We start from the raw sequence: 25,658 nt of genomic DNA on the forward strand, positions 1-25,658 counted from the left end.
GTTGGAACTCACGACGCGGCCCAGAGTTTACCTGGGAGCGGGAAGACCAGATGAAGTCCAAGTACCCCCAGTTGTTCCCTAACGAAAACCCCAGCACTGAAGCTACAACCGAATTTCGGGACGAAATTCCAAACTAACGGGGGGATGATGTGACACCCCGTTGAAACACGCTAGCTTGGCAGTGGCTGCCTTAACTTTCGGGACGAAAGTTCTTAAAACTTGGGGATAATGTGACACTCTAGGTTTTTCCGAACGAACACCTTGTAATATTTTGTGTATATAAATATTATTAAATGAAAATGTGACTTTTACATGTTATGTGCGATATGTATGTAATATATATATGTGTGTATGAGAGTCGAGACCACGACTCGCAACCACCCGGTTGCGAGTGGGCCTTTGGGCCGTAACCGGTTTGGGTCGAAGCCCCAAGCCCAACCCGAAACACCCCTTGTATATATATATCCCACCTTTCCTTATTTCCTTCATTTTACACAAACAACAAACACACACACTTCTAATCCCTCTCAACTAGAAAACCCCAAAACAACATCCAAACTCTTCCAAATTTTCGGTTCAAGCAAGGATCCCGGACAAGAAACTCGGTCAAGATAATCACTCGGACACTCCATCTTCTCGGTTCCTTTCTCTTTGTTTTCGGCTCCTCCTTCTTCTTCTTCACAACCGGTTAGTAGTATCCTTGTGCATAGGATCTATGTTATGTTGAATGGACTTGTATGCTTGGTTCATAGTGTTATGTATGATTTTAGGATGATTTGTGGAGTTTGACAATATGTGGTAACATGTTTGAAAAATGGTTAGTTAAAATTGTTATGCATGACTTTTAGTATGATTTGTGAAGATTAACTATATGTGAATGAAGCTTGACAACATGTTCATAATGGCTATAGAATAGTGGTTTAAAATGTGCTTATGATCAACCCAAAACTATGTTCTAAGTCATAAAGTGTATGTTTTACTTGTTCTTGCATAATAATCTTGCTAGAAATATGTGATTTTGGTTCATAAATGTATGATTTTGTTAAAGAGAAAACCCTAGAAAACTATGAACATAAGATGAACTTGTTTGAATATGGTTTGAAGGTTTTAAAAATGGCAAAGTTTGATCTATTTGGTTTAATGGTCAGATTAGGCAAAGTGTTTGTAGAAACCTTATTGGTAGTTTCCTAATCTGGGACTGATTACTTTGTACAATTTGGACTGTCATATCTGCATCATCACGTGTGCATGAAAATGACAGTTTCCGACTCGCAACCACAGCATTCCGACTCGAGACCACGCAGTTGCGACTCGCAACCATAGCATGACAAGTCGAAACCACACGATTGCGACTCGAGACTACGACGGTTGCGACTCGCAACCACAACGTGACAACTCGAGACCACGGTTGCGACTCGCAACCATAACGTGACAAGCCGAAACCACCTGGTTGCGACTCGAGACCAGCTGGTTGCGAGTGGGCTGTCCATTTTGGTTATTGGGCCAATATGTGTTATGGGCTATCTGTTGACTGGGTTATGTGTTGCTGTTGACTGCTTAAATGTTTAGGCCGGCCCAATAACCCCATGACTATTTACTTATATGCAAGTTACGTGCCTATATGTGTTTTTACGTGAATGCTTGTACACCGAACCTGACCTATACCGGTAACCATGTTAGGACGTAGTGACCAACGTGATTGACAAGTAACCTAAACCTACCGAGCAACCCAAGGTGAGTTCACAACTTAAAAGCATGCGTCCCGGTGGTTTGGGACACGAGACTAAAACAATCCTATCCCCTGGTAAAAGGGGATACCATTTACATACCTTCCCTAGTTATTGGAAACAAAACTTACTTTTCCTTCCCTGGTATTGAGAAACCTTTTGGTTAATTACTGTTTATACGGATTGCAACTAACGGCACTAAACGAAACTCTATCACTCAAGTCCCTACTACAAATACCGATTAGTCGCCGGGGTCAGGCGAGCGGGTTATTAGTTGATAGCGCTATTTAGGTGTTTACCAGCCTCACACCGTGCCCTGGTTTGGGATCGGTCGTGAACTAATGTACTCAGATATCCGTCAATGATGATAGAACATTGACATCGGGGCATCCTGCGGATACGCAACGGTTACCTAGTGTTCGGTATTGGAAAAACAGTTTAGTCGCTAACTTTTGGGGTAGCTCCCCAGGGCATGTATAAACGGATAAATTAACCGGTGAAACAAGTTTTTGGTAATTAAAACTGGACAACTAGTGAACTCACTCAGCATTATTGTTGACCCCTTACTGCATGCTTTGCAGGTAACCCGTGACGAAGGAGCTTGCTGCTTGGGAACGTGTAGTGTCTGTTCACCCTTGTGTTGGGTGTTACCTTGTTTTGAACTATGAACTTTGTTTAAACTACTTTACTTATGCTTCCGCTACTTATTAACTGTTTGAACTTAAAACCTTAAACTCTGAACTTGATATTTGCTAATCTTATGGTTAGTAAGTATTACTTTTGTTATCAACTTAATTATTCAGTATAATTGGTGGCTGGATCCTGGTCAGTCACGCCCCCGAAGCGGGTGTTATCCGCAGGTGGATTTTGGGGGTGTGACAATGCGCATGCGCGCGCGGTTGGGCGCATGGTGCATGGGTCCTGCTGTGTCGTGCGCGGCGCACCAGAGTCAGCCAATACGGCGCGACTGTGTGGCGCGCACGTATAGGCTCACAGGTGACGTGGCGCACGTGCGCATGGACGGACTTGAGCCAAGAGGCCGCACCGCGCATGGCCTTGAGCCAAGAGGCCGCACCGCGCATGAGCGCGCATGGACATGGGGCCAGTGTGGCGCACGCGCGCATGGCAGTGAGCCAAGATGCCGCACCGCGCATGGGCGCGCGCGCGCGCAGAAGCTTCCAGCATTGCATTGAATGACAGGGCAGTTTCAGTCCAGCTTCGTAACTGACGAGTTAATAGGCTTTGACTGAGAATTAAATGACGTATTAAATTGCATTGAAGACGTTTAATGCAATTTAAACCTCTCATTTAATTCATTTTGACTGTTTCAACCTAGGAGCTGTATAAATACAGCTCCATACCCACTTCAGAAAGACACTAGCAACAACAGCTATATGCAAACAATTCTCTACACATTTCTTATCATCTTCTTCTTGCAAGCTTCAAGGTAACCTTCGGGTTGTAGGCGAATTCCGGCAGTACTACTGCTCCGGCTGTTGTACCCTGGGAAACAAAACGAGTACTCCTGGGAGACTCGGAATTTGTTTTAAGGGAAGCGTGTGTTCACGTGCCTCAGCCACTCTGCTTCTACTCCTTTCTGGTTTTTTGGTTTATTTCAGTTGTATTCGTACTAGTATTTTAGCTTTCCAATTTCTGTATTGTAATCTTATTAATAAAATTTGTTTTATTTTATTTAATTACGCGAACGGTTCCTACACTTACTACAGAAAGACACACATGAGCAGGACATACTACAAATTGCCACTTGTGTGGATCAAATTACAAAAGACAGGTGAGTATTTCATTTACTTGTTATTTTAATTTAATTTTTACAGTAAATATGAAGGATGCTTGGAAACAGCCTTAGAAGTATTTATAATGTCTATGCAGGCTTGAATGTTGAAGTAGATAGAATATTGGAGATTGCTTGTGTCATTACTGATGGGAAATTGCGGAAATTGGTAGAGGTGAGGTCATAGTTTGTCTTTCTTTTTGATAATTATGGTTTGTGAATAGTCGAAGTGGGAATTTCGACCAGTTTGCTTATGCTGTTATGCACGGGTAGATTTGGGTTATGATTGACCTTTAATGAGCAATTTGGGTAAAATATTTTAAATTTTGCTAAAAAGGAAACGAGTCAAATGATTATGCATAAAACATAAATCTCTGTATTCAATAAAATAGATTATTACTGAAACTATATAATTTATGTGATAATATTTGGCACACTAAAGGTTTTAGACAAAAATTGTTTATGGTCCATATAACCGGTTACCCGCCCGTACCAAAATTTACATGCTTTGACTCGAAACCATTTCGACCCGGTACTCCAGCTGTACCAGAAGTTACATGCTTTGACCCGAAACCTATGGACCCGCTACTCCAGCCCATACCAGAATTTACATGCTTTGATCAGAAACCATTTGGACCTGTTACCCCAACTGTACGAAAAGTTACATGCTTTGACCAGAAACCATTTGGAACTGTTACCTAACCCATATGAACCACCCATCTTCAACCTCTAGTGAATGGTGTCAGTCTTTTAACAAATTCATTATGTTTCCAACTGTGGTTTTCCGTTTATGTGTTCTTGATTGTAGCAGGCAATCTGTTAATGTTACAGGAACTAAAAACTTGGCTCTTTTTTTTTTCTGCTTAGGGTCCTGATTTGGTGATTCATCAAACAAAAGATTGTGTAGATGAAGTTGGAGAACAGAGCCAAGATCATCATGTGAGAAATGGTGAGGCTCGCCATTAGTTTAATTTATTTATCAACTATTATTGTATGAGGAAGACATATACGATTTATGTATGCTAGAGGTGGCAGAATGGGTAGGCTGGACAACAGGTCAAAACGGGTCATCTTTTAATACGGGCCAAAATGGACCAAGTCATGTTGACCCATAAACACTGTTTTGTTCTTTTTAAAGAAGTGAAAATTTACTTTATTAACTCTCATTACAAAACGATGTTTTATGTTATTAGAATAATAATCTGAATCTCCAAATAAAAAAAATTAGGAGGTCGATGTTGTATACATTTAAAAAAGGCTGCAAGCAAATTCCAACTCGCTTGACCCATCTCCCTTGTAGCTAATTTTTGTAAATTACTCATTCAAGATAGACCACAACCCATTTACAAGTAAGCGGGTCAAAATTGTCACCTCTCGTGTATGTATCTTTTTAGTTCATGAAACCAAAAACTGTTAAAAGTCCTAATTAACATGCGCATATATACTTGGGTTGTCTGAGAAGGTGACACAAAGTATAACTAGTGAAAAAGAAGCTGAAGAGATGGTGAGATTAAACTTCTTCATGATTCTTAAATACCAATAATGACAACTTTGTCAATCTTGTAAATAAAATCAATCAAAATTTGCAATGACTACAGTGGCCCTTCACAATAGTGAATTTATATTTTAATCAATTTTTTTATATTGTTGTAGGTTATAGATTTTGTGAAGGGACATGTCAACGCATATATGCCTTCACTTGCAGGAAATTCAGTTTATGTTGATTTTATGTTCTTGAAGGTTAAAATCTGCCCATTTTTTAGTCATTTTGTTCACACTCTTCATGTGTAATCTTCATACAAAACACATTAATCTTCACATTTTTTATTCATTTTGTTCTTTCAATTGCAGAAGTACATGCCCGATCTCGCTAGTCTTTTCTCTCACGTTCTCGTTGATATCAGCAGTATCAAAGCTTTATGTTGCCATTGGTTCCCAGAAGGTATCATCTAAACTTATATCTGTTGGACTAGACGTGCTAATATTAATAAAATATAACGCAAATTGACATGTTTAAATACACAAGCTAAAAGTGCTCGGTTCACATGGAACATGTTTTAAGCTGTTTGGTTTACTCAGATTTTTTAAATTTCATTATGTTAGTTTTGGCCTGTAGATGATAAAAAGGCTCCAAAAAAGGAGAAGAAGCATGGAGCCGTACTGGATGAGATCAAAGAAAGCATAACCGAGCTCAAATATTACAAGGAACATGCATTCAGATCACCAAAGTCTAAGAGGTAATGTCGAATGTCAACACCATGTATTAAGTTTTAGTTTGAGTTATACAACCAATAAACTTGTTGATCATAACAAAATTGTTCTTGTTATTTGACCCGAACGATAAAATTTTTCCACATAGTTCATCATGGTGTTTGATAACAGGTCATGTTAATTGATCATACCCATAAGTGGTTCTAAAAATACTCGCTTTTGTGCACCTCTATTCACACGAATCGATTAAGTGTTGAAGTCAACTATCTCATGATCCGAAGAGTAATCCAATCGGATGGTAGTCCGATCGATTAGCCGTTCGTTCAATACCCAACTTCAAACAAGTTGATTAAGTGTGGGACCATGTGCTAGCCGATCGGCTGGCCAGTCGCTCGGTTGACTGTCCGTTCGGACAGCAGTCCAATCGGTCAGCACCCTGACCTGATCAGCCTGTTCGTCTAACACTTGGTTGTTCTGATTGTTTGTCGTTTTATCGAGGTATTTTGTCAATGAGTCAAACCACAGAACCCTCATCTTTACTTGGTTCTCCTGATCGGATAGGAATCACCCAAATCCGGTTAGCGAACGGTTCGAGACAGTGTTTAACGTTTAACTCGAAATCGGTGAACCTCATGGATATAATCCGGATCTGGGGCCACGCAACCACCGGAATGATTAGCAAGTTGGCACAAGCTCCGTTTCTATCGGTTTTGAAGATATTGAGTGTAAAGGAGTTGAAAGAAAGTTGGAAAACCATCTTTCAATCCTTTTTACCGTGTATATGTTTAGATCTATTGAAAGATCTTTGTTTGTTTTTGTGGAAATCAGCTAGATCCAAGTTATTCTTGGTGGATTGAGGCCAAAACATGAAAGTCTTCAAGAACCCATGATGACATCATCCTAGAACACTTGAATCTTGATGATTTCACGGTTAAAAGTTACGATTTGAAAGATAGAAAGGTGTAGGAGTGCGTGTAGATCAAGAAAGTACAAGATTTAGGAAGAGATCTTACCGGAATCGAGAGAAATCTGAGAAAAAGTGAGCTGAGTGTGCTGGTCGGACAAAGGTTTCCAAAAGTAGAAAAGATGACAATGACAGGGATATTTATAGGATGCCAAAAGGGGTAAAGGCTGGCCGATCGGTCAAGCAGCACGATTGGACAGCCTGTCCGATCGGACAGCCTGTCCGATCGGACAGCCTGTCCGATCGGCTGGCTGTTCGATCGGCTGGTAGCCTGATCGATTAGCTGCCTGGTTTGAGTGTTCGGTGCGACGATTTTTGATATTTCGATTCCGATTGCGACTGATGAGAATATGATGGAGTTTTCTATTCAAATTACTTTTTAATCCTAATCACTCATATCTCACGCTGTCTTTTCGTCACCAATTATCGTAATTCGATTTCAATTGAGTTCGATTGAGTTTCGATTGCGATTTGATTGATTACCACACATAACATAAAGTAAACATGCACAAGTAACACATAAGGCACACACACACGTATAACAGTAACCAAAAATGCGATATTCGAGTTTCGAGTTCTATGATGATTAGATTAGTTCGATTATTGTTCAATTGACTTTATCGCATTGTTACTTCCTTTTATTCACAGTCGTAAAGCGTTTCGTAGCGATAAACATTCAATTACTTCGATTTTAATTAAATACTCAACATAATACAACTAACGTAAACATAAAATAGGCTAACTACAGTCAAAGAAGTCAAAACAGTAGTTGAGCAAGGAGTGACAGATTGCAATTAGCGATCTTTTCTTCCTTTGACTTCAATCTTGACTTTGACTTTCGAAAACACGGGGTGTTACAAAAGGGTTATCGGTGTGGCGATTGTGGGAATTTGGTTGGGGAGTGGGTTGGTGAGTTTGATGTTGTGTTTTACGGTGGTGTGTGTTTGATTGGGATGAAAATTGGGAGAATTGGTTGAATAATAGGGATGAAAATTGGTTTGAGAAACGGAGAATTGGTTTGGATAACTTGCTTTGATTGGTTTTGGGGGTTTTTAGGTAGGGGAGTTGATTTGGAGATGGTGGTGGGGGGTGGTGGTGATGGTGGTTGTACATGATGAAGGGTGGTGGCGGTGGTATTTGGAGATGGTGGCGGTGGTGGTAGAGGGTGGTTATTGATTTATATATATACATATATATATATATATATACACACAGAGAGAGAGAGAGAGAGGCCAGTTAACGTACAATACGGCTTAACGTACATCACGTACGACAGATAATTACGCACGTTCATTTGAAAATCACACACGTTATAAACTAAAAAACCCAAATCACGCATGTTGGAAAACATTAATCACGTATGATGAAAACATTAATCACGCACGTTATACACATAATCACGCACGTTGTCGTACGTGATGTACGTTAAGTCGTATTGTATTTTACACTTTTCCTATATATATAAATATATATAGTTATAAAAATAATAATATTTTTTAAATTATTTTGTTTTTTTTAATAATACTAAATAAACAAGGTAAAAAGACCAAATACCCCTAGGTGACCAGATTTAACCAAAAAATAAAAAATAAACTAGGTTAGACCTAAAGGACATAACGTGCAAGATTTTGAAACGTTAAGGACAAAACTCATCAAATTTATAGGCAGAGGACACCGCCTGGAATTTGGTACAAACATAAAGGATAAACTTGTAAAACGTTAAGGACAAAACTCATCAAATTTAAATGCATGAAGGAGGGGTTATAACAACCCTCGGTAAAACAGACATTCTCATAATATTTCCGACACCCTAATATATCTTTAAATATATCAATATGTCTTTATATGCACCCCATATGTGAAAACCGAGCCCCAAGATAGATTATACTATATAAAATAAATAAAAAACAATAATTATTAAGCTGAGGCGGGCCGCGTAGGGCCTCACCTCAAGCTTAAGCGGGCCGCGCGAGTGTGTACCAGGATATCGCCAAAACCCTTAGTTGATGCGGGCCGCGTACATGTTTGGGGAAGTGAAGGCGGGCCGCGAGCGTCCTGATTTGTGGCATGACCCGGAGCCGACACGTGTCAACACCGTGTCAAGTCTAGTGATGAGTGGGCCAAGCTACGCCGTTGACTTCATTTGACGCGGGCCGCGTGAACCCGGCCCAAATCCCACGCGGGCCGCGAGAAACCCCAGATCAGATCCTATAAATAGCACGCATCGGCTTCATTCGACGATCACTCAAATCTTTCTTTCTTTCTAAATTTCTGAAGTAGTATACACTATACCCGGGCATTATACCCCCTAAAATAGCGAGGTTCTGCTACGATGTAAGTATTATAACCCCTGGAGACGTATTAGATACGCTGCCCGATTGATCTAGGGTTCCGTAACGGCTGTCGTGGTTCTGCCCGACGTAGTCGTTGGAATGCCGTCTCGGGGAGGGTATTACTAATGTTAAAATGGGTTATTATACTAACACACGTGCATTTGTGTAATTTATAGATTATCTCCAGGAAACCCTTACGAAAAACCTAAAACAGCAATGTGAGTAATCTCCTTTTTGTTAAATGTTTTTACAAAACCTTAAATACCTTTCCATGCAAAGGACAGTTATTGAGTATTTGTGAAGAATACAATTATAGTGGGTATGTTGGGGTTTTGTATACAAAATTGGTTACTGGCGTGGTAACATCCCATATGTTGAGTATGACCGTACCACTGATGTTAATTGTGATGTCTTGGATACAAATGTAATTGCGGATGTGCCCTCAATACTGCAAATTGGTTTTTACTTAAACTTGATTAAACTGGGATTCACTCACCAGTATTTCCCACTGACAAAATGTTTTTAAAACGCGTTTCAGGTAACAATATGTGAAGGCCAATTAGAAGCCAGCTGGACAACACTGAAGGCTTGGAAAAGTGGCAATAAAGTTACCTAAGAATAAAATGGATGTTTTTATTAAATAAATAGGATTTATTCCTATGAAACGTGTGTATTAAAAACTTGGGTTTTTACCCATATGTTTAATGCTATAAAATGTGGTGGTTTACTCTGATTAAAATATTTCCTAACTACGATCCTGATGAAAATTTCCGCTGCCAAATTGGATAAATAAAATGTGATACCACCGAAACTGGCTCACGGCCGCCCGTTCCCGGGAGATAGGGATCGGGGGCTGTGACAGAAGGTGGTATCAGAGCTATGCCACTGATTCAGCCACAGAAGTGTTCTGCTGACATCAAAATTTAAAGTGTTAGGAAATAAATTATGGAAATACGTGTATAATTGTATTTCTTGCTATGTGTTATCTGACTATTTGTTAGTTTATAGTATGAGCGACCAAGGACCTTCTGACGCCTATCGTCAACTGTCTGGTTCGCCTAGGAGCGAAGGCACCTCCTCTTCTCAGCCTGCCCTCTCAGGGTATTCTGCTGACACAGAAGAAGGAATCTTTGTGTTTAAGGCTCAGTCTGAAGAGCCATTTCCTCAGAAAAAGAGGGGATGGTTCAGTAGGGGAGCACACGAACGTAGGAAAAGAATGAAAAAGTTGCAGGAACAGCGAGTGTTAGCCGCAGCAAAAAGAGAAACTGATGCTTATAATCAGGATATGCTCAATAGGGGTATCGCTAATATCCATATTTTAGCAACCACTGCTGCCGACCCAAACCTGGAACAAATGCTAGCACCACAACCACAAAATCCTGATCAACCCATGGAAATAGAAGACCAGATAGAAATACCTGAGTACAACCCGGAGGAGATACCTAGGGTACCTGCACCTGATCCTCTAGACCCAAACAACTACGACCCCTGGTGGGACGATGTTAGGGACTACGTGCAACAAAACCCAATTCAGGAAAATGTGCCAATACCCAACTTAGGAGCTTATCCAGGGTTAGATCCTCAAGATCCCTACAACATTAGTGATGCATATGTTAGGGAAATTTTAGAAAATCCATACCCGTACCAAGCCCCTATGCCTCCGTATCAGGAACCCGTACCTCAGTTTCCAAACCCAGTCCTAGAACCTGCACCCCCAATGAGTGCAGAAAATGTCCAGGAACTTAGGACTTTTGGGGAAGAAATTTTAGAAAGTAGTGATAGAATGCGACAGGTGGGAGAACGCCTCGTATGGAAATACGATGAGCGTAATATGGATTTTTGGATGAATCCATATCAGTGAAGGTGATGGTAGAAACAGTAATAATAATAATAATATAATAATATATGTGTGTATGTGTTAGAAAAAAAAAAAACTACGGATGCATACTATTAGTATTGTAGCTTTACATTTCAGTCGGTACTGTAATTTTTATTTCTGTACTGGTGTGTATTGATGCATACTATATAAATAGAGTAAAAGTCGCAATGCTCGACGCTTTTGGTTAAAAAGTGCGTGTCATGTGATTGGCTATATATAAATATTATTTGTGATATTAATATTTGGTAAATGTCTAAAATTCAGATGGCCGACGCGGGAAATCAAGAAAATCTGAATAACGATAACCAGAGTAACATTAACGTGGTTAATGAGAATTCGGACAATAATAACAACGGAAATCAAATGGATAATAGTGTCGTTCAGCATATTGTGGCACAGGGAATTATAGATGCGATGCCATTTATTATTCAAACAGTTCAGGAAGCGAATAATAAAAGTAAGCATAGTAGTAAGCGACCAACTGAACCCGAAAACAGCGTGAACAATGGACCCATACTTCAAGCGCCCGTTCCCAAAAGAAGAAGAACCATGCCACATGGTTGTTCTTACAAAGAATTCTGGTCCTGCAAACCAATAGAATTCTCGGGCAATGAAGGACCCATTGCAGCTTTACGCTGGATAGAGAAAACTGAGGCAGTTCTGAAAATAAGCAAGTGTGCTGAAGAAGATAAAATAATGTTTGCTTCAAATCTGTTTAAAAATGCAGCCTTAGAATGGTGGAACACTATCCTCCAATCCAGAGGAAGTGATAGGATTTATAATATGGAATGGGAAGAATTCAAGAACATGGTAGAAAGGAAATTCTGCCCTCCCAATGAAAAAGAACAGATAGCAAATAAGTTTCTGAATCTAAGAATGACCGGGGTAGATAGTAAGGGTTATACTACCACATTCTTTGAATATGCTAGAATAGTACCTACCCTTGCATCACCTGAACCGGTATTAATCTCCCGTTACATCTGGGGATTAATTGGAGAAATTAGACATGTAGTCAAGGCAGCTAGACCCCAAACCATAGAGGAAGCTGTAGAACTAGCCAATACCTTGACAGATGAGTTAATCCGTACTAGAGAAGAAGACCAGAGGAGAAACCTAACCCAAAGGCTTACTCAAGAATTCCGTTCTGGGAATTCCAATCGTAGGAATGTAGGTTCTACCTCTGCACCCTACTGCAAAGCCTGCAGAAAGAAGCATTCTGGAAGATGCTCTACTTACTGTAATTTTTGCAAGGCCCCAGGACACAAGGAAGAGAATTGCAAGAAGAAATCCAGTAATGGAATGTGTTTCAATTGTGGGGAAAAAGGTCACATTAGGACAAACTGTCCGAAATTGGCTCCAGCTGCAACCAACAAAAATCCTAAAAATGCCAGAGCATTCGTGCTAACTACAGAGGAAGCCAGGATAATTCCAGACGTAATTGCTGGTACGTTTTTAGTTAATGATATTTTTGCTAAAGTATTATTTGACTCTGGTGCAAACCAAAGTTTTATTAATACTTCGTTTTGCAAACTCCTAAATCAATCATTAACTAAACTACCACAAGAATGTCTAGTGGAAACCGCAAATGGAGAAACTGTTAAGATTTCTGAAATCTTGCAGGGGGCAAGAATAGAAATTTTTAATCAAAAATTTATGGCAAACCTTTACCCAATGAATCTGGTTGGATTTGATGTAGTATTAGGAATGGATTGGTTAATAGCCAATAAAGCCAGTATTTTATGTGATCAAAAGACAATTCAATTAAAATCACCAAGAGGTGAAAAGATCTCAATTAAAGGAGATAAACCTTTTAGATCCACTAAATTCATCTCTGTGATGAAAACTGCAAGTTGTATAAGAAAAGGATCTATAGTGTATTTGATTTCAATAATCACTAACACTAAAGGAAAAGAATTAAAAGATATCCCAGTAGTGTCCCAATTTTCAGATGTCTTTCCAGAAGAATTGCCAGGACTACCGCCAGACAGGGAAGTTGAATTCAGAATTCATCTGTTACCCGGAACAGCACCGATTGCCAAAGCACCTTACCGTTTGGCACCCGCTGAAATGCAAGAACTGAAGAAACAACTAGACGAGTTGTTAGAGAAGGGATTTATACAGCCAAGCTCATCGCCATGGGGAGCACCGATTTTATTTGTTAAAAAGAAGGACGGATCAATGCGTATGTGCATCGACTACCGTGAATTGAACAAAGTCACGATTAAGAATCGGTACCCATTACCGAGGATCGATGATTTGTTTGATCAACTTCAAGGAGCTCGATTTTTCTCTAAAATCGATTTAAGATCAGGATATCATCAATTAAAGGTACAGGAAGAGGATATTCCTAAAACCGCATTCAGAACAAGGTATGGTCATTATGAATTTACTGTCATGCCATTTGGTTTAACCAATGCCCCAGCCGCATTTATGGACATGATGAACCGAATATGTAAGCCATATTTGGATAAATTCATAATTGTCTTCATAGATGATATTCTAATTTACTCTAAAAGTAAAGATGAGCATGCAAAGCACTTGCACTTACTTTTAAGTTTATTGAGAAAAGAGAAGCTTTATGCTAAGTTTTCAAAGTGTGAATTTTGGTTAGAACAAGTGCAATTTCTCAGACATTTGGTGAATCATGAAGGAATTCATGTAGATCCAACGAAAATCGAGGCAATTACCAAATGGAAAACCCCAGAATCACCAACTGAAGTTAGAAGTTTCTTAGGATTGGCTGGTTATTATAGAAGATTTATTCGAGATTTTTCTAGAATAGCCATTCCTTTAACTAAGCTAACCTGTAAATCTGTTAAGTTTGAATGGGGACCAAAACAAGAAGAAGCCTTTAGAATCCTTAAGCAAAGATTAACCCATACACCCATACTAGCATTACCAGAAGGAACTGAAGATTTTGTAGTCTTTTGTGACGCTTCTAAATTAGGTTATGGATGCGTATTGATGCAACATCAAAAGGTTATAGCTTATGCATCTAGACAGCTTAAGAGTCATGAAGGAAATTATTCAACCCATGATTTGGAATTAGGAGCCATAATTTTTGCCCTTAAGATTTGGAGACATTATCTTTATGGTAGTAAGTTTACCATATTCACAGATCATAAGAGTTTAAGATATGTCTTCGGGCAAAAAGAGTTGAATATGAGACAGAGACGCTGGATGGAATTGCTTAGTGACTATGATTGTGATATCCAGTATCATGCAGGAAAAGCCAATGTGGTGGCTGATGCTTTAAGTCGAAAATATCACGAAAAACCAAAAAGGGTACGTTCTCTTAAATTAAATCTACAAGTAGATTTAAACAATCAGATTAGAAAAGCACAAGAATCAGTAATCAAGGAAGATACTGAAAAGTTAAAGGGAATGATTAAGGAATTAGAACAAGGAACGGATGGAATTTGGAGGTTCCATAAAAAGAGAATGTGGATACCTAAATTAGGAAATTTACGTCACCGTATATTAGAAGAAGCCCATAAGTCTAAATATACGATGCATCCAGGAAGTGATAAAATGTACCAGGATTTAAGGAAAAATTTCTGGTGGATAGGAATGCAAAAGGACGTAGCAGCTTATGTTTCTAAATGTTTAACTTGCTCACAAGTTAAAGCTGAACATCAGAAACCCTCAGGATTGTTACAACAATTAGAAATACCAGTTTGGAAATGGGAATTGATAACAATGGATTTTGTTACCAAATTGCCTAAAACAAGAAAAGGTAATGATACAATCTGGGTGATTGTAGATAGATTAACCAAGTCAGCTCATTTCTTACCAATGAAGGAAACCTTTAGTATGGAACAATTAGCCAAATTATATGTAAATAAAATTGTTTCTTTACATGGCATTCCTTTATCAATTGTTTCCGATAGAGATAGCCGTTTTACCTCTCATTTTTGGTCAAGTTTCCAAAAAGCAATGGGAACCAGGTTAAATCTAAGCACAGCTTATCATCCTCAAACGGACGGACAAAGCGAAAGGACAATTCAGACAATGGAGGACATGCTTAGAGCTTGTGTAATTGATTTTGGAGGTAACTGGGACGAACACTTACCTTTAATAGAATTTTCTTATAATAACAGTTATCACACAAGTATCAATGCTGCACCATTCGAAGCACTTTATGGACGAAAGTGCAGAACCCCAGTCTGTTGGGCAGAAATTAGGGAAAAACAATTATCTGGACCTGAGATAGTACAAGAAACAACTGATAAAATCATTCAAGTCAAGGAACGACTGAAAACAGCACGTGATCGCCAAAAGAGCTATGCTGATAACAGACGCAAACCATTAGAATTTCAAGTGGAAGATAAAGTGTTATTGAAAGTCTCTCCCTGGAAAGGAGTGGTAAGATTCATCAAAAGATGAAAGCTTAGTCCCAGGTATATTGGACCTTTTGAAATTATCCGAAGAATAGGACCTGTAGCTTATCAGCTACGACTGCCAGAGGAAATGGCAGGAATACATGATGTGTTTCATGTATCCAATCTTAAAAAGTGTTTAGCTGATGAATCACTCGTAGTACCTCTTAAGGATATAGAGGTTAATGAGCAACTCAAGTTTGTGGAGAAGCCTCTACAAATTGAAGATAGGAAAGTTAAAAATCTCAAGCATAAGAGATTGGTTCTGGTCAAAGTAAAGTGGGACTCCAAAAGAGGACCCGAGTACACGTGGGAGCTTGAATCAGAAATGCAAAAGAAATATCCACACTTGTTCCAGTAGATCTCGAGGACGAGCTCTAAAACAAGGTGGGGAGGATATAACAACCCTCGGTAAAACAGACATTCTCATAATATTTCCGACACCCTAATATATCTTTAAATATATCAATATGTCTTTATATGCACCCCATATGTGAAAACCGAGCCCCAAGATAGATTATACTATATAAAATAAATAAAAAACAATAATTATTAAGCTGAGGCGGGCCGCGTAGGGCCTCACCTCAAGCTTAAGCGGGCCGCGCGAGTGTGTACCAGGATATCGCCAAAACCCTTAGTTGATGCGGGCCGCGTACATGTTTGGGGAAGTGAAGGCGGGCCGCGAGCGTCCTGATTTGTGGCATGACCCGGAGCCGACACGTGTCAACACCGTGTCAAGTCTAGTGATGAGTGGGCCAAGCTACGCCGTTGACTTCATTTGACGCGGGCCGCGTGAACCCGGCCCAAATCCCACGCGGGCCGCGAGAAACCCCAGATCAGATCCTATAAATAGCACGCATCGGCTTCATTCGACGATCGCTCAAATCTTTCTTTCTTTCTAAATTTCTGAAGTAGTATACACTATACCCGGGCATTATACCCCCTAAAATAGCGAGGTTCTGCTATGATGTAAGTATTATAACCCCTGGAGACGTATTAGATACGCTGCCCGATTGATCTAGGGTTCCGTAACGGCTGTCGTGGTTCTGCCCGACGTAGTCGTTGGAATGCCGTCTCGGGGAGGGTATTACTAATGTTAAAATGGGTTATTATACTAACACACGTGCATTTGTGTAATTTATAGATTATCTCCAGGAAACCCTTACGAAAAACCTAAAACAGCAATGTGAGTAATCTCCTTTTTGTTAAATGTTTTTACAAAACCTTAAATACCTTTCCATGCAAATGACAGTTATTGAGTATTTGTGAAGAATACAATTATAGTGGGTATGTTGGGGTTTTGTATACAAAATTGGTTACTGGCGTGGTAACATCCCATATGTTGAGTATGACCATACCACTGATGTTAATTGTGATGTCTTGGATACAAATGTAATTGCGGATGTGCCCTCAATACTGCAAATTGGTTTTTACTTAAACTTGATTAAACTGGGATTCACTCACCAATATTTCCCACTGACAAAATGTTTTTAAAACGCGTTTCAGGTAACAATATGTGAAAGCCAATTAGAAGCCAGCTGGACAGCACTGAAGGCTTGGAAAAGTGGCAATAAAGTTACCTAAGAATAAAATGGATGTTTTTATTAAATAAATAGGATTTATTCCTATGAAACGTGTGTATTAAAAACTTGGGTTTTTACCCATATGTTTAATGCTATAAAATGTGGTGGTTTACTCTGATTAAAATATTTCCTAACTACGATCCTGATGAAAATTTCCGCTGCCAAATTGGATAAATAAAATGTGATACCACCGAAACTGGCTCACGGCCGCCCGTTCCCGGGAGATAGGGATCGGGGGCTGTGACAGGGGTATTTTAAGATACCAAAAAAATAAGAACGTCTTCCTTCTTTATTTATAGATACACCTCTAAAATAGGGTAAATTGGTCTTTTTAACACTATTTATATTTTAGTCCCCCATCTTATTGCATTTAAATCCTTTTGTTTTAAAAAAATTATGGATAATTAGTTACACTTTTCCCCATCCACAACAAACTTATAATTCTTTTACGCCATCTTGCAATATGTTATAAACTATAATGTTTAAAAAATCCAAAGGTACTGTGACCACCTACTCATTTTTGTCGATGTTTCGATAGTTGTCTTGGTCAGTATTGACGTGCAGATTAAAATGTATAAGTAAATGATGCCTTAGTGTACAAGTGGTTAAAGCATTAAGTCATTATCATATATTTTATTATCAGCTAGCAACACTAACATTTTTAACACTAAAACTATTGTTGAATAACTCATTGAAAATTTTCCTTTACGGTTTAGTTAAATATCAACAAAACCTCCTACTTTAAAGGGGTAACAAAATCTTATAGTTAACCAAAGGATTTTGTTTAATATTTAAACTCTAAATTGCAGGTTTTTTTTTAGTATTTAAACTCAAAATCTTAAATAGTCCCACAACGTACATCGCTGGCTTTGGAGGAAACCGGCGTTTAGGGCTGGCAAATTGTGTCTTATCGGGTTTAACAGGTTTCTAACGACGTATGTAACACAAGTAGTAAGCTTGAATACAACTCGTTTAGCTACTTTATATCTTATGTTTATAACACAGTTTTACGTTTTATGTACCAAGAAGAAGAAATGATGGATTCTAACATCATAATTATATTTATTTTTAAAAAGTAAAAAAAAATCACGTTGTGTACTTTTCAGTAAACAAGTTTAATCGTGTCTTATACATATATCTATTGCCAGCCCTACTGGCATTTTAAACCTCCATGTTTGAATTTTGAAATTCATACCCCCCACTCCCACTCCCAGTTCTCTCTCATCATGTTTGAATTTTGAAATTCACATTCCCTACTTCCACTCCGAGTTCTCTCTCTTGATTCTTTCATCTTGTTCAGGAGCAACTAAATCTCAAAGTCGGTCTGATATTAAAGGATTTCTTTTCTTGAATCGTTGTTAGGGGGCTACAATTGAATGAACAAATGGCTGAGAGGTATCTATTCTATCATAATCGAAAGAAGGGTGAAGAGTTGTGCCAAACTGGGTTCCGATCTAAGTTTCAAGGGTAAGGTTTTGAGTTTTCTTTTGCTTATTGGCTCGATTGATGCCCTAATTTGGGCCTGACATCTGTTATATGTATCGTTCCTTATTTGAGTTAGGGTTTATAATAATCATTTAGATTTATAATTATCTTGTTGCAAATTTATGACCTTTGACTAGGTTCCGATTTAATCAAACCCAAGATACAGCAAATCAAGCTTGCTCTGGACGAGCTTGTTGTTATTGGTGGAGATGATTCAGCACAAATACTTGCCTTCATGAAAATCAACCTTCCAACATGAAAGTTTTAGGTATTTTATTTATCTTAATGAACTTTAGTACTTTGTGAATTATTATTCTTCTCTCTGTGATTAGCGTTTTGAATATGTACCACACTGGATCAAGAATTTGAAGACTCGAGTCATTGGATGCCCAAAGGCCATTGATGGGGACTTGAAATGTAAAGAAGTTCTTACAATTTTTGGCGTCGATACTACATGTAAGGAAATTTCTTTTATGTCCGTTTTCATATTATTATTATTATATTCTGTTGCTCCTTATTTTGAGTTACAGGTGTTAATAAATTTGACAACCTGTGCAGATCTGTGTTGAACAGATTGGAAAATGTTATGATAGATGCCCGATCAACAGGAAACATTATCACTGGAGCCTGATTATTTTCTAGTTGTGGATGAGATTTAGGGGTGATGTATAAGAGAATGAAATAATAATATCATGACGTGGGTCTTTTATCATCGCCATGCTTAGTATCTTGCTTTATATGGTTTGTATTATTGTATGGACTGGTAAACGTAGAGCGTGAGCTTTATTTGAGCTGATATATAAACAAGCATGCTAATTTAACTAGATATTTAAGAGTTTGCAGATGGTAGTTATGAATATTATGTTTCATTTGATGAGTCGCAACAGTTTTTGGTTAATTTTGGTTGATATTTCTAATTTTGATGATGGCAAGTAAGTCACTGGTTTTTGAGACGGGGAACACCAACTTCTTCGCAGCAATTGGTGCGATCTTCTTTGCAACCAATTTTGTTTCCACTTTGAAGGTACCTAAAGCGTCATTAATTTTTTTTAATCAAAACAAACAATTTATGACTGTTGTTTTGCAATTAGGGTCTCTTTACATTTTGTTGCTTGGTAAGAACTTGTTCTGATTTCAAATCTTTTCTATTTATTTTTCTTTTTTATTTTTTAGATCATATTAATAGTGGTGGACCTAGCATTTTCACATCTGTAAGCAACCTTTTATTTTCGTTCTTGAGTCTAATTTAAGTATTTTCATGTAGGTTAATCGTTTATCGGGTTGGGTTGTTGAAAATAGGCAAATGAGGAGTATCTATCTTACATGAGCTCGAAGTCAAACAGTCAATAGGTGAGTGGTCTTGATGAAGACAACTAATTAACAGCTAATTGATGTTTCAGGTTTGGTCAATCTTGGTTTAAAAAACGCACCTAGGCATGAGGCAACCTAAGGCGCAAAGGATTGCGCCTTGTGTGACATTAGGCGAGCAGTGTACAAAAGGCGCAGGTGAGGCACACTTTTAGTGGAAGTTTTTATTAAAAAATTGGGAATGGCCCTATGCTATGTTGCCTCTGCTTTGGAGATGTATGATTTGCTGTGTTGCTTATTTAAAGTGAAATTTTTGCAGGTTTTAGGCCAAACATATATGGATTAGTAATATTCAATAAAATCTAATCTGATCTGATTTTTTAACATTTTAAACCATGCCTACGTTGTAATAAAAGTTACAAGTTGGCTCACATTCCCACAAGTTCAATACTATTTTAATCAACTTCTGTTTCTTAGGCTGCAGGGTATGGGGGTCGTCCCCATACCGTCGAGCTCCGGCGACGAACCGCCCTCCACGCCGCCCCCCTCCGTCATCGTCCTCATCGTCGAGATGTCGCCGTTTGCGACGAACCAATCTGGTGGGCCCCTTTGTTTGTGTTTGTGTTTGAATTTCAAAATAGAAGATTAAAAATTCAAAAAAAAAAAACTGCCATTGTTGAGCAGTTGAGCACCAGTGAACGTAGAAGAAGAGGAGATGAAGAAGAGACTGGACAGAAGAAGAGGGGATGAAGTCAAAAGAGAGATGGGGCCATGGGGATACGAGCTTTTTATAGTTTCAACCTTTTTGTTTTCAAAGTTTTCAAAAACTATCCCTATACTATATGTTATTTGTGATATAAAAATGAAACTTAGAAAACAGCTAAACAAGAAAAGAAGCCAGAGTCATCAAAGGCAGATACAAACAAATTTAAAGAAAGGAGGGTAAATTATGTATATTTTTATCTGTATAGAATGATGTAAAATAACACTACTCATATTTTTTCATGTTGAAAGTAACTTATTATTATTATGTAATGTTTTTTAATATTAATGAAAATATTTTGTTAGTTTATTTGTTAAATGTTAAAAAAAGTATAAGATTAAAAAAAAACATAAAAGTGGTGGGATAGGATTATTTAGGACCATCCTCCATACCCTCTAGTTTTGTGAGATGGACCATCCTTGAAAGGACTATGATGTGGCGCCTACGTGGCGGATCATCCTCCCTTGGAGGACCATCACCATACCCTCTAGCCTTATTATTTCAGTTGGTTTCATTTAGTATTAGTTTTATCTAACTTGTTAGTGTATATATAATTTTCATTGTCTTGTCCGGTGTCATTAATGTACTAGCATTTTTTTAACAGCAAAGATTTTCCCCCTAAATATACACCTCCTAAATATTGAACCTCGGTCTCCACACAAAAAAGTAATTTCTCTTGACCACTAGGCCAAAGCCTGAGTGGCATCAATATTGATAACTAAATAATATTATCCTAATTATTAATTACATAGAATTTTCCTAATAATAACTTTAATGGTAAATTACACTTTTCGTTCTTTATGTTTGTATCGGATTGCAATGGATAGCCTTTAACTTCAATAATTGTAGTCACAATCCTTTATTTGGAAAACTCAGTGCATCTTTCGTCCTTTAGCACTAACAAAGTTAAAATTTTTAGTTAAGTCTATTCACTTAAAGACAGTTTAGTCTTTTTACCAATTTAATTAAATTATAATTTAAAACAAAGCTTAATATGTCCCCTCACCTCCTCTCTCTTTCTATCTATCTCAGTTCTCTTTCTCTTCAACCAGTTTGCTTTCTTTTTCCCTTAAAATACAAACATGAACCCTAATAAATTGCCACTCAGATTTCAGAAGTCTTTAGGCAAAATGAGTGTAGTTCATGGAGATTTCGGTACGTACAGTCACTAGATCTTTGAAACCCTAATAAACAGTCGCCATCGCTAAACCCTAATAACTTGCAACATCACGAGATTTCGCCCCCTCCACTTCTCTCTCTCTCTCTCTCAACCTTAATAACCTGCAACGTCGACAACGGTTTTTGGTTCTTTCTGGGTTTCGCCGAGGGTGTGGAGGATTTTTGGTTCTTTCTGGAAGAACTCGCGGTCAGTGGTTTTGGACAGGAGGCGTTTGTCGATGGGTTTGCAGGCGAATGAGTCACCGGTGATAGTGGAGTAGCAGCGGTAGACGATTCTGAAGCGGCCTCGGCCGATCTCGTCGGTGAGTTGATAGTCGTTGTTTATAAGTTCCTTCATGTTTGGATGATGGGTTGTTGGTTGGTTTGTTGGATGGTTGTTACAGAGGGATGAGGGTGTAAGGGGTTTTATAATGGAAACTTTGGGCCCTGGATTTTGGGTTACTAGATGCGAATTCGTATTTAGGAAGGTGAAAGTAGTTTTGGAATCATGGGGGTGTTTGGTGGTGGTTACAAACGGTGGATGTCGGATCTGAGCTAAATTTGGTGGTGTTTGGTAGTGGTTGTCTTTTTGGATATGTCAGCTAGATTTGGTGGTGGTTAGTGATGGTTGAAGGCGGTGGTTTTATTTCCAGAGGATTTAAAGAGGGTTGAGGGGGAGAGTGTGAGTTGAGAGAGAGATGGAGGGGGTTGAGGGTAAATATTAAAGCTTTGTTCTAAATTTTAATTTAATTAAATTGGTAAAAAGACTAAACTACCTTTATGTGATAGGATTTAACTGAAAATTTAAACCAAGTTAGTGGTAAAGGACGTAGAGTGTAATGAGTTGTCCAAATAAAGAATTGTGACTGTAATTATTGAAGTTAAAGGCTATACATTGCAATTAGATACAAACATAAAGGGCGAAAAGTGTAATTTTCCCTACCTTTAAAGTGAAACAAAAAAAAGAGTTATTGACTTAAAAATTAACACACTAGGTATATGGCTACAAAGTTACAAAAAAATAAGGGTAAATTACATTTTTCGTTCTTTATGTTTGTATCGGATTGCAATGGATAGCCTTTAACTTCAATAATTACAGTCACATTCTTTTTTTATAAAAACCATTTACACTCTACGTCCTTTACCCATAACCTGGTTAAAATTTTCAATTAAATATGACATGTGCAAGGCACAAAGGGTAATTTTGTAATTTTACTCATTATCCTAAAAAAATTATAAATAAAACAAAAACATAATTCCATCTTTATCTCAGCTTCCCCTCTCTCTCAATCATTTCTCAATAAATCAAGAACCTGCAACTTCCCATTCTTCCCCAAACCTTCCGGTATACTTTCGGTAAATTTATAACTGTAACACTTCCAACAACGACAACTCAGCAACAAACTCCGGTATTGAACCATGCTTCAACAAATCCCCAAACTCATTCTGTATCCCACCGAAAAACATATTATTAGAAAGATCCATAGACTTCAAAGTTTTTAGGGCTCCAAGCTCTTTTGGTAACAACACAGTAAGCCATTAACTTGTAGAAAAAGTCTATCTAACTTTTGAAGCTTACCGATTTCCGTCAGAACTTCTCCTATGATCCCACAGTCCGCTGCATCGAACCAAATAAGTTGCAATAAAAACTAGGGTTTTGAACAAATTGAAACCGAAGAAGGTGAGATGCGCACATATTTGGAAGGATAGCGATGATCGACTCACTTCGTAAAGGCCTCGTCGGCCTAGATTCACTGCGAAGAAGGTGAGATGCGTATAGATCCGCTAACGCCGGTTCAAATAGCGACATTGGAGAAGTTGTTTGCTCAAATCTTTGAGTGTATCATCGAACAATTAAGTTAAACGACGGAGTGTCACACCCCAACCGATGGCAGAATCATCGGGGCGCGGCACTGAGCGAAACAGATTGTCCAGGAGAATCCATAACAACTATTAGTTATAATATATTAAAGGTTCATGTCCCATACCACAAACATATAAAATAAAAACAGTTATTATAGACGATGTTCTCATAGACAAATATCCATTCCGACAACTCAGATTTTATTTAATTGTTTGTTTCTAAGACTCCATCCTAGCTTGATTCCCACATAGCAGCAAAACATCCTAAGCACCTGTCACATACGTCAAAATAAAGTCAATACGCATAGTGTAAAGGTGAGCATACAAGTTTGATAATAATAATAATAGAGTTCGAAATCGTTTACGCATAACCAGCATGTAACATGTACAAAGTGAAGGCAAGTAGGTTATCGACAGAGAAATATGCACAAACGTGACTGCGAGTTGTAGAATGTGTAACACATATCCCCACTGGAGCACGTGAAGTAAAGCCCTTAACAACCCCTGTCCACGACAGGTGCTGAGTCCAAACTATAGTACTATCATTGCTAAGGTGTCAGGCAACAATCACTGTGTTAACATAACATACAAGCATTCATCGAATAACACGTAGCATGCAGTAACAATCAGCATATAAATAGTGTTTGCGTCGTGTGTAGATTATGATTTAAAATAAATAACGCATGTAACACCCAAAAGTGCGTAAAGCAAAAAGAGTTCGAGTATACTCACAGATTGTGTTTAACAAGTAAACTCCCTCTTGGATTGAAGGGAGCGCTGAGAGAGATTAGCCTGAACAGTTAACGATAGCATAAACGATGAGTGGTGCGTTAAACGGTGAAAAGTGATCAAGTGTCGGATAGTAATCCGATCGGTTGACCATTCGATCAGATGTCAATCCGTTCAGATGGTTATCCGATCGGATGGCCATTCGATTGGATTGACATTCGTTTGGTGAGGATGTGTTTGTGTACGATGGCTTTGAAGTTTTCGTTGTAGCATTTTGAAAACATGGAAGTATCTCTACCCTTCAGGTCGTCGATCGAACGGTCGTTCGATCGGATAACGATCTGATTGTCAGGACACTTAGTGAAAACAAGTTCACAGCAGGATTGTCACTCGATCGGATAGCAATCCGATCGGTTGGCACTCCGTTAGTTACTGATGATCTTTGAAAACTATGAAAAGGGTTAAGTGTTGAAGTTCCAAATGTCATATCATCGGATGGTCGTTCGATCGGATGGCTATCCGATCGGGCGGCAATCTGTTTGACGTTCAGATCTTTGAAAGTGGAATAAAAAGTTTAAGTGTGTACCTCAAGTGTAATCCGATTGGATTGCAGTTTGATCGGATGGCAATCCGATCGGACGACAATCCTTCCCAACGAATCTGATCGTCTTGATCTTGATTATTCTGAAAGTTTGCGGTTTGCTCGAGACGGTATGACAACGTACCAAACAACGGAACCTCGTCAAGACCCAAGTAATCCGATAGAGCTGGAATCACCCAAACCCGATCAGTTTACCGGTTCGTGACGGTTGTTCATGTTTAACCCGAGGTCGGTTGTCTCTTTGATAGAAACCGGATCTTAAACCAACACATCACTAGGAAAGAGTAGAAGGTCTGTACAAGCTTCGATTCTATCGGTTTTGAGTGCATTGAGTATAAAAGAGTTGAAAGAAAGTTGGAAAACCATCTTTCAATCCTTTTAACCATGAGTATGTGTAGATCTATGCGAAAACGTTGTTTAATCATGTGGAAATCCTTCAGATCTTAGTTGTTCTTGGTGGAATGAGGCCAAAACTTGAAGTTCATAAGAACCCCATGATGACATCACCCTAGAACACCTCAATTCCACTGATTTCATGGTTAAAAGTTAAGATTCAAAGGTGAAAATGATGAAGAAGTGTGTGTAGACCATAGAATACAAGATTTAGGTTGAAAACTTACAAGAATCGCGAGAAATCGAGAGAAATAAGACTTGAGTACGGCTGGTCGAGTATGTTGATGCATGGAATGTCTGTTGACTACGTCTACATAAAGTCTTAGGTCTAGATAGGTCAACAGGGGGTCTAGAAAGACAAATTATGTATATATGATATAGGTTCGCTCATAGGGTTAGTCAGGTCCGCTTATAGGAACATAGATGGTTTGCTTATAGAGCAGTGTTGTAGGTCCGCTTATGTGTCAGGACATATAAGCGAACCAGCAAG

At 38.5% G+C, this 25,658-nt stretch overlaps 1 protein-coding gene and 1 non-coding gene across 2 annotated transcripts; both read left to right on the top strand.

Annotated features, from left to right (window-relative positions):
* The first annotated feature begins 3,450 nt into the window (after positions 1-3,450).
* LOC110873417 lies at positions 3,451-4,469 on the top strand. Its single transcript, XR_004864157.1, has 3 exons — positions 3,451-3,519; positions 3,618-3,694; positions 4,387-4,469. It is a non-coding gene; the product is annotated as an uncharacterized LOC110873417 (transcript).
* A 638-nt stretch (positions 4,470-5,107) lies between these two features.
* LOC110870346 (oligoribonuclease) lies at positions 5,108-9,607 on the top strand. The gene is made up of 5 exons (XM_035976076.1): positions 5,108-5,116; positions 5,173-5,259; positions 5,371-5,461; positions 5,636-5,756; positions 9,566-9,607. Exons 1-5 carry the CDS (start codon positions 5,108-5,110, stop codon positions 9,567-9,569), a joined length of 312 nt encoding a protein of 103 aa, XP_035831969.1. The 3' UTR covers positions 9,570-9,607.
* The last annotated feature ends 16,051 nt before the right edge of the window (positions 9,608-25,658 follow it).

The sequence above is a fragment of the Helianthus annuus genome, chromosome 8 (genome assembly GCF_002127325.2).
Source record: "Helianthus annuus cultivar XRQ/B chromosome 8, HanXRQr2.0-SUNRISE, whole genome shotgun sequence".
In the NCBI taxonomy this organism is placed as follows: domain Eukaryota; kingdom Viridiplantae; phylum Streptophyta; class Magnoliopsida; order Asterales; family Asteraceae; genus Helianthus; species Helianthus annuus.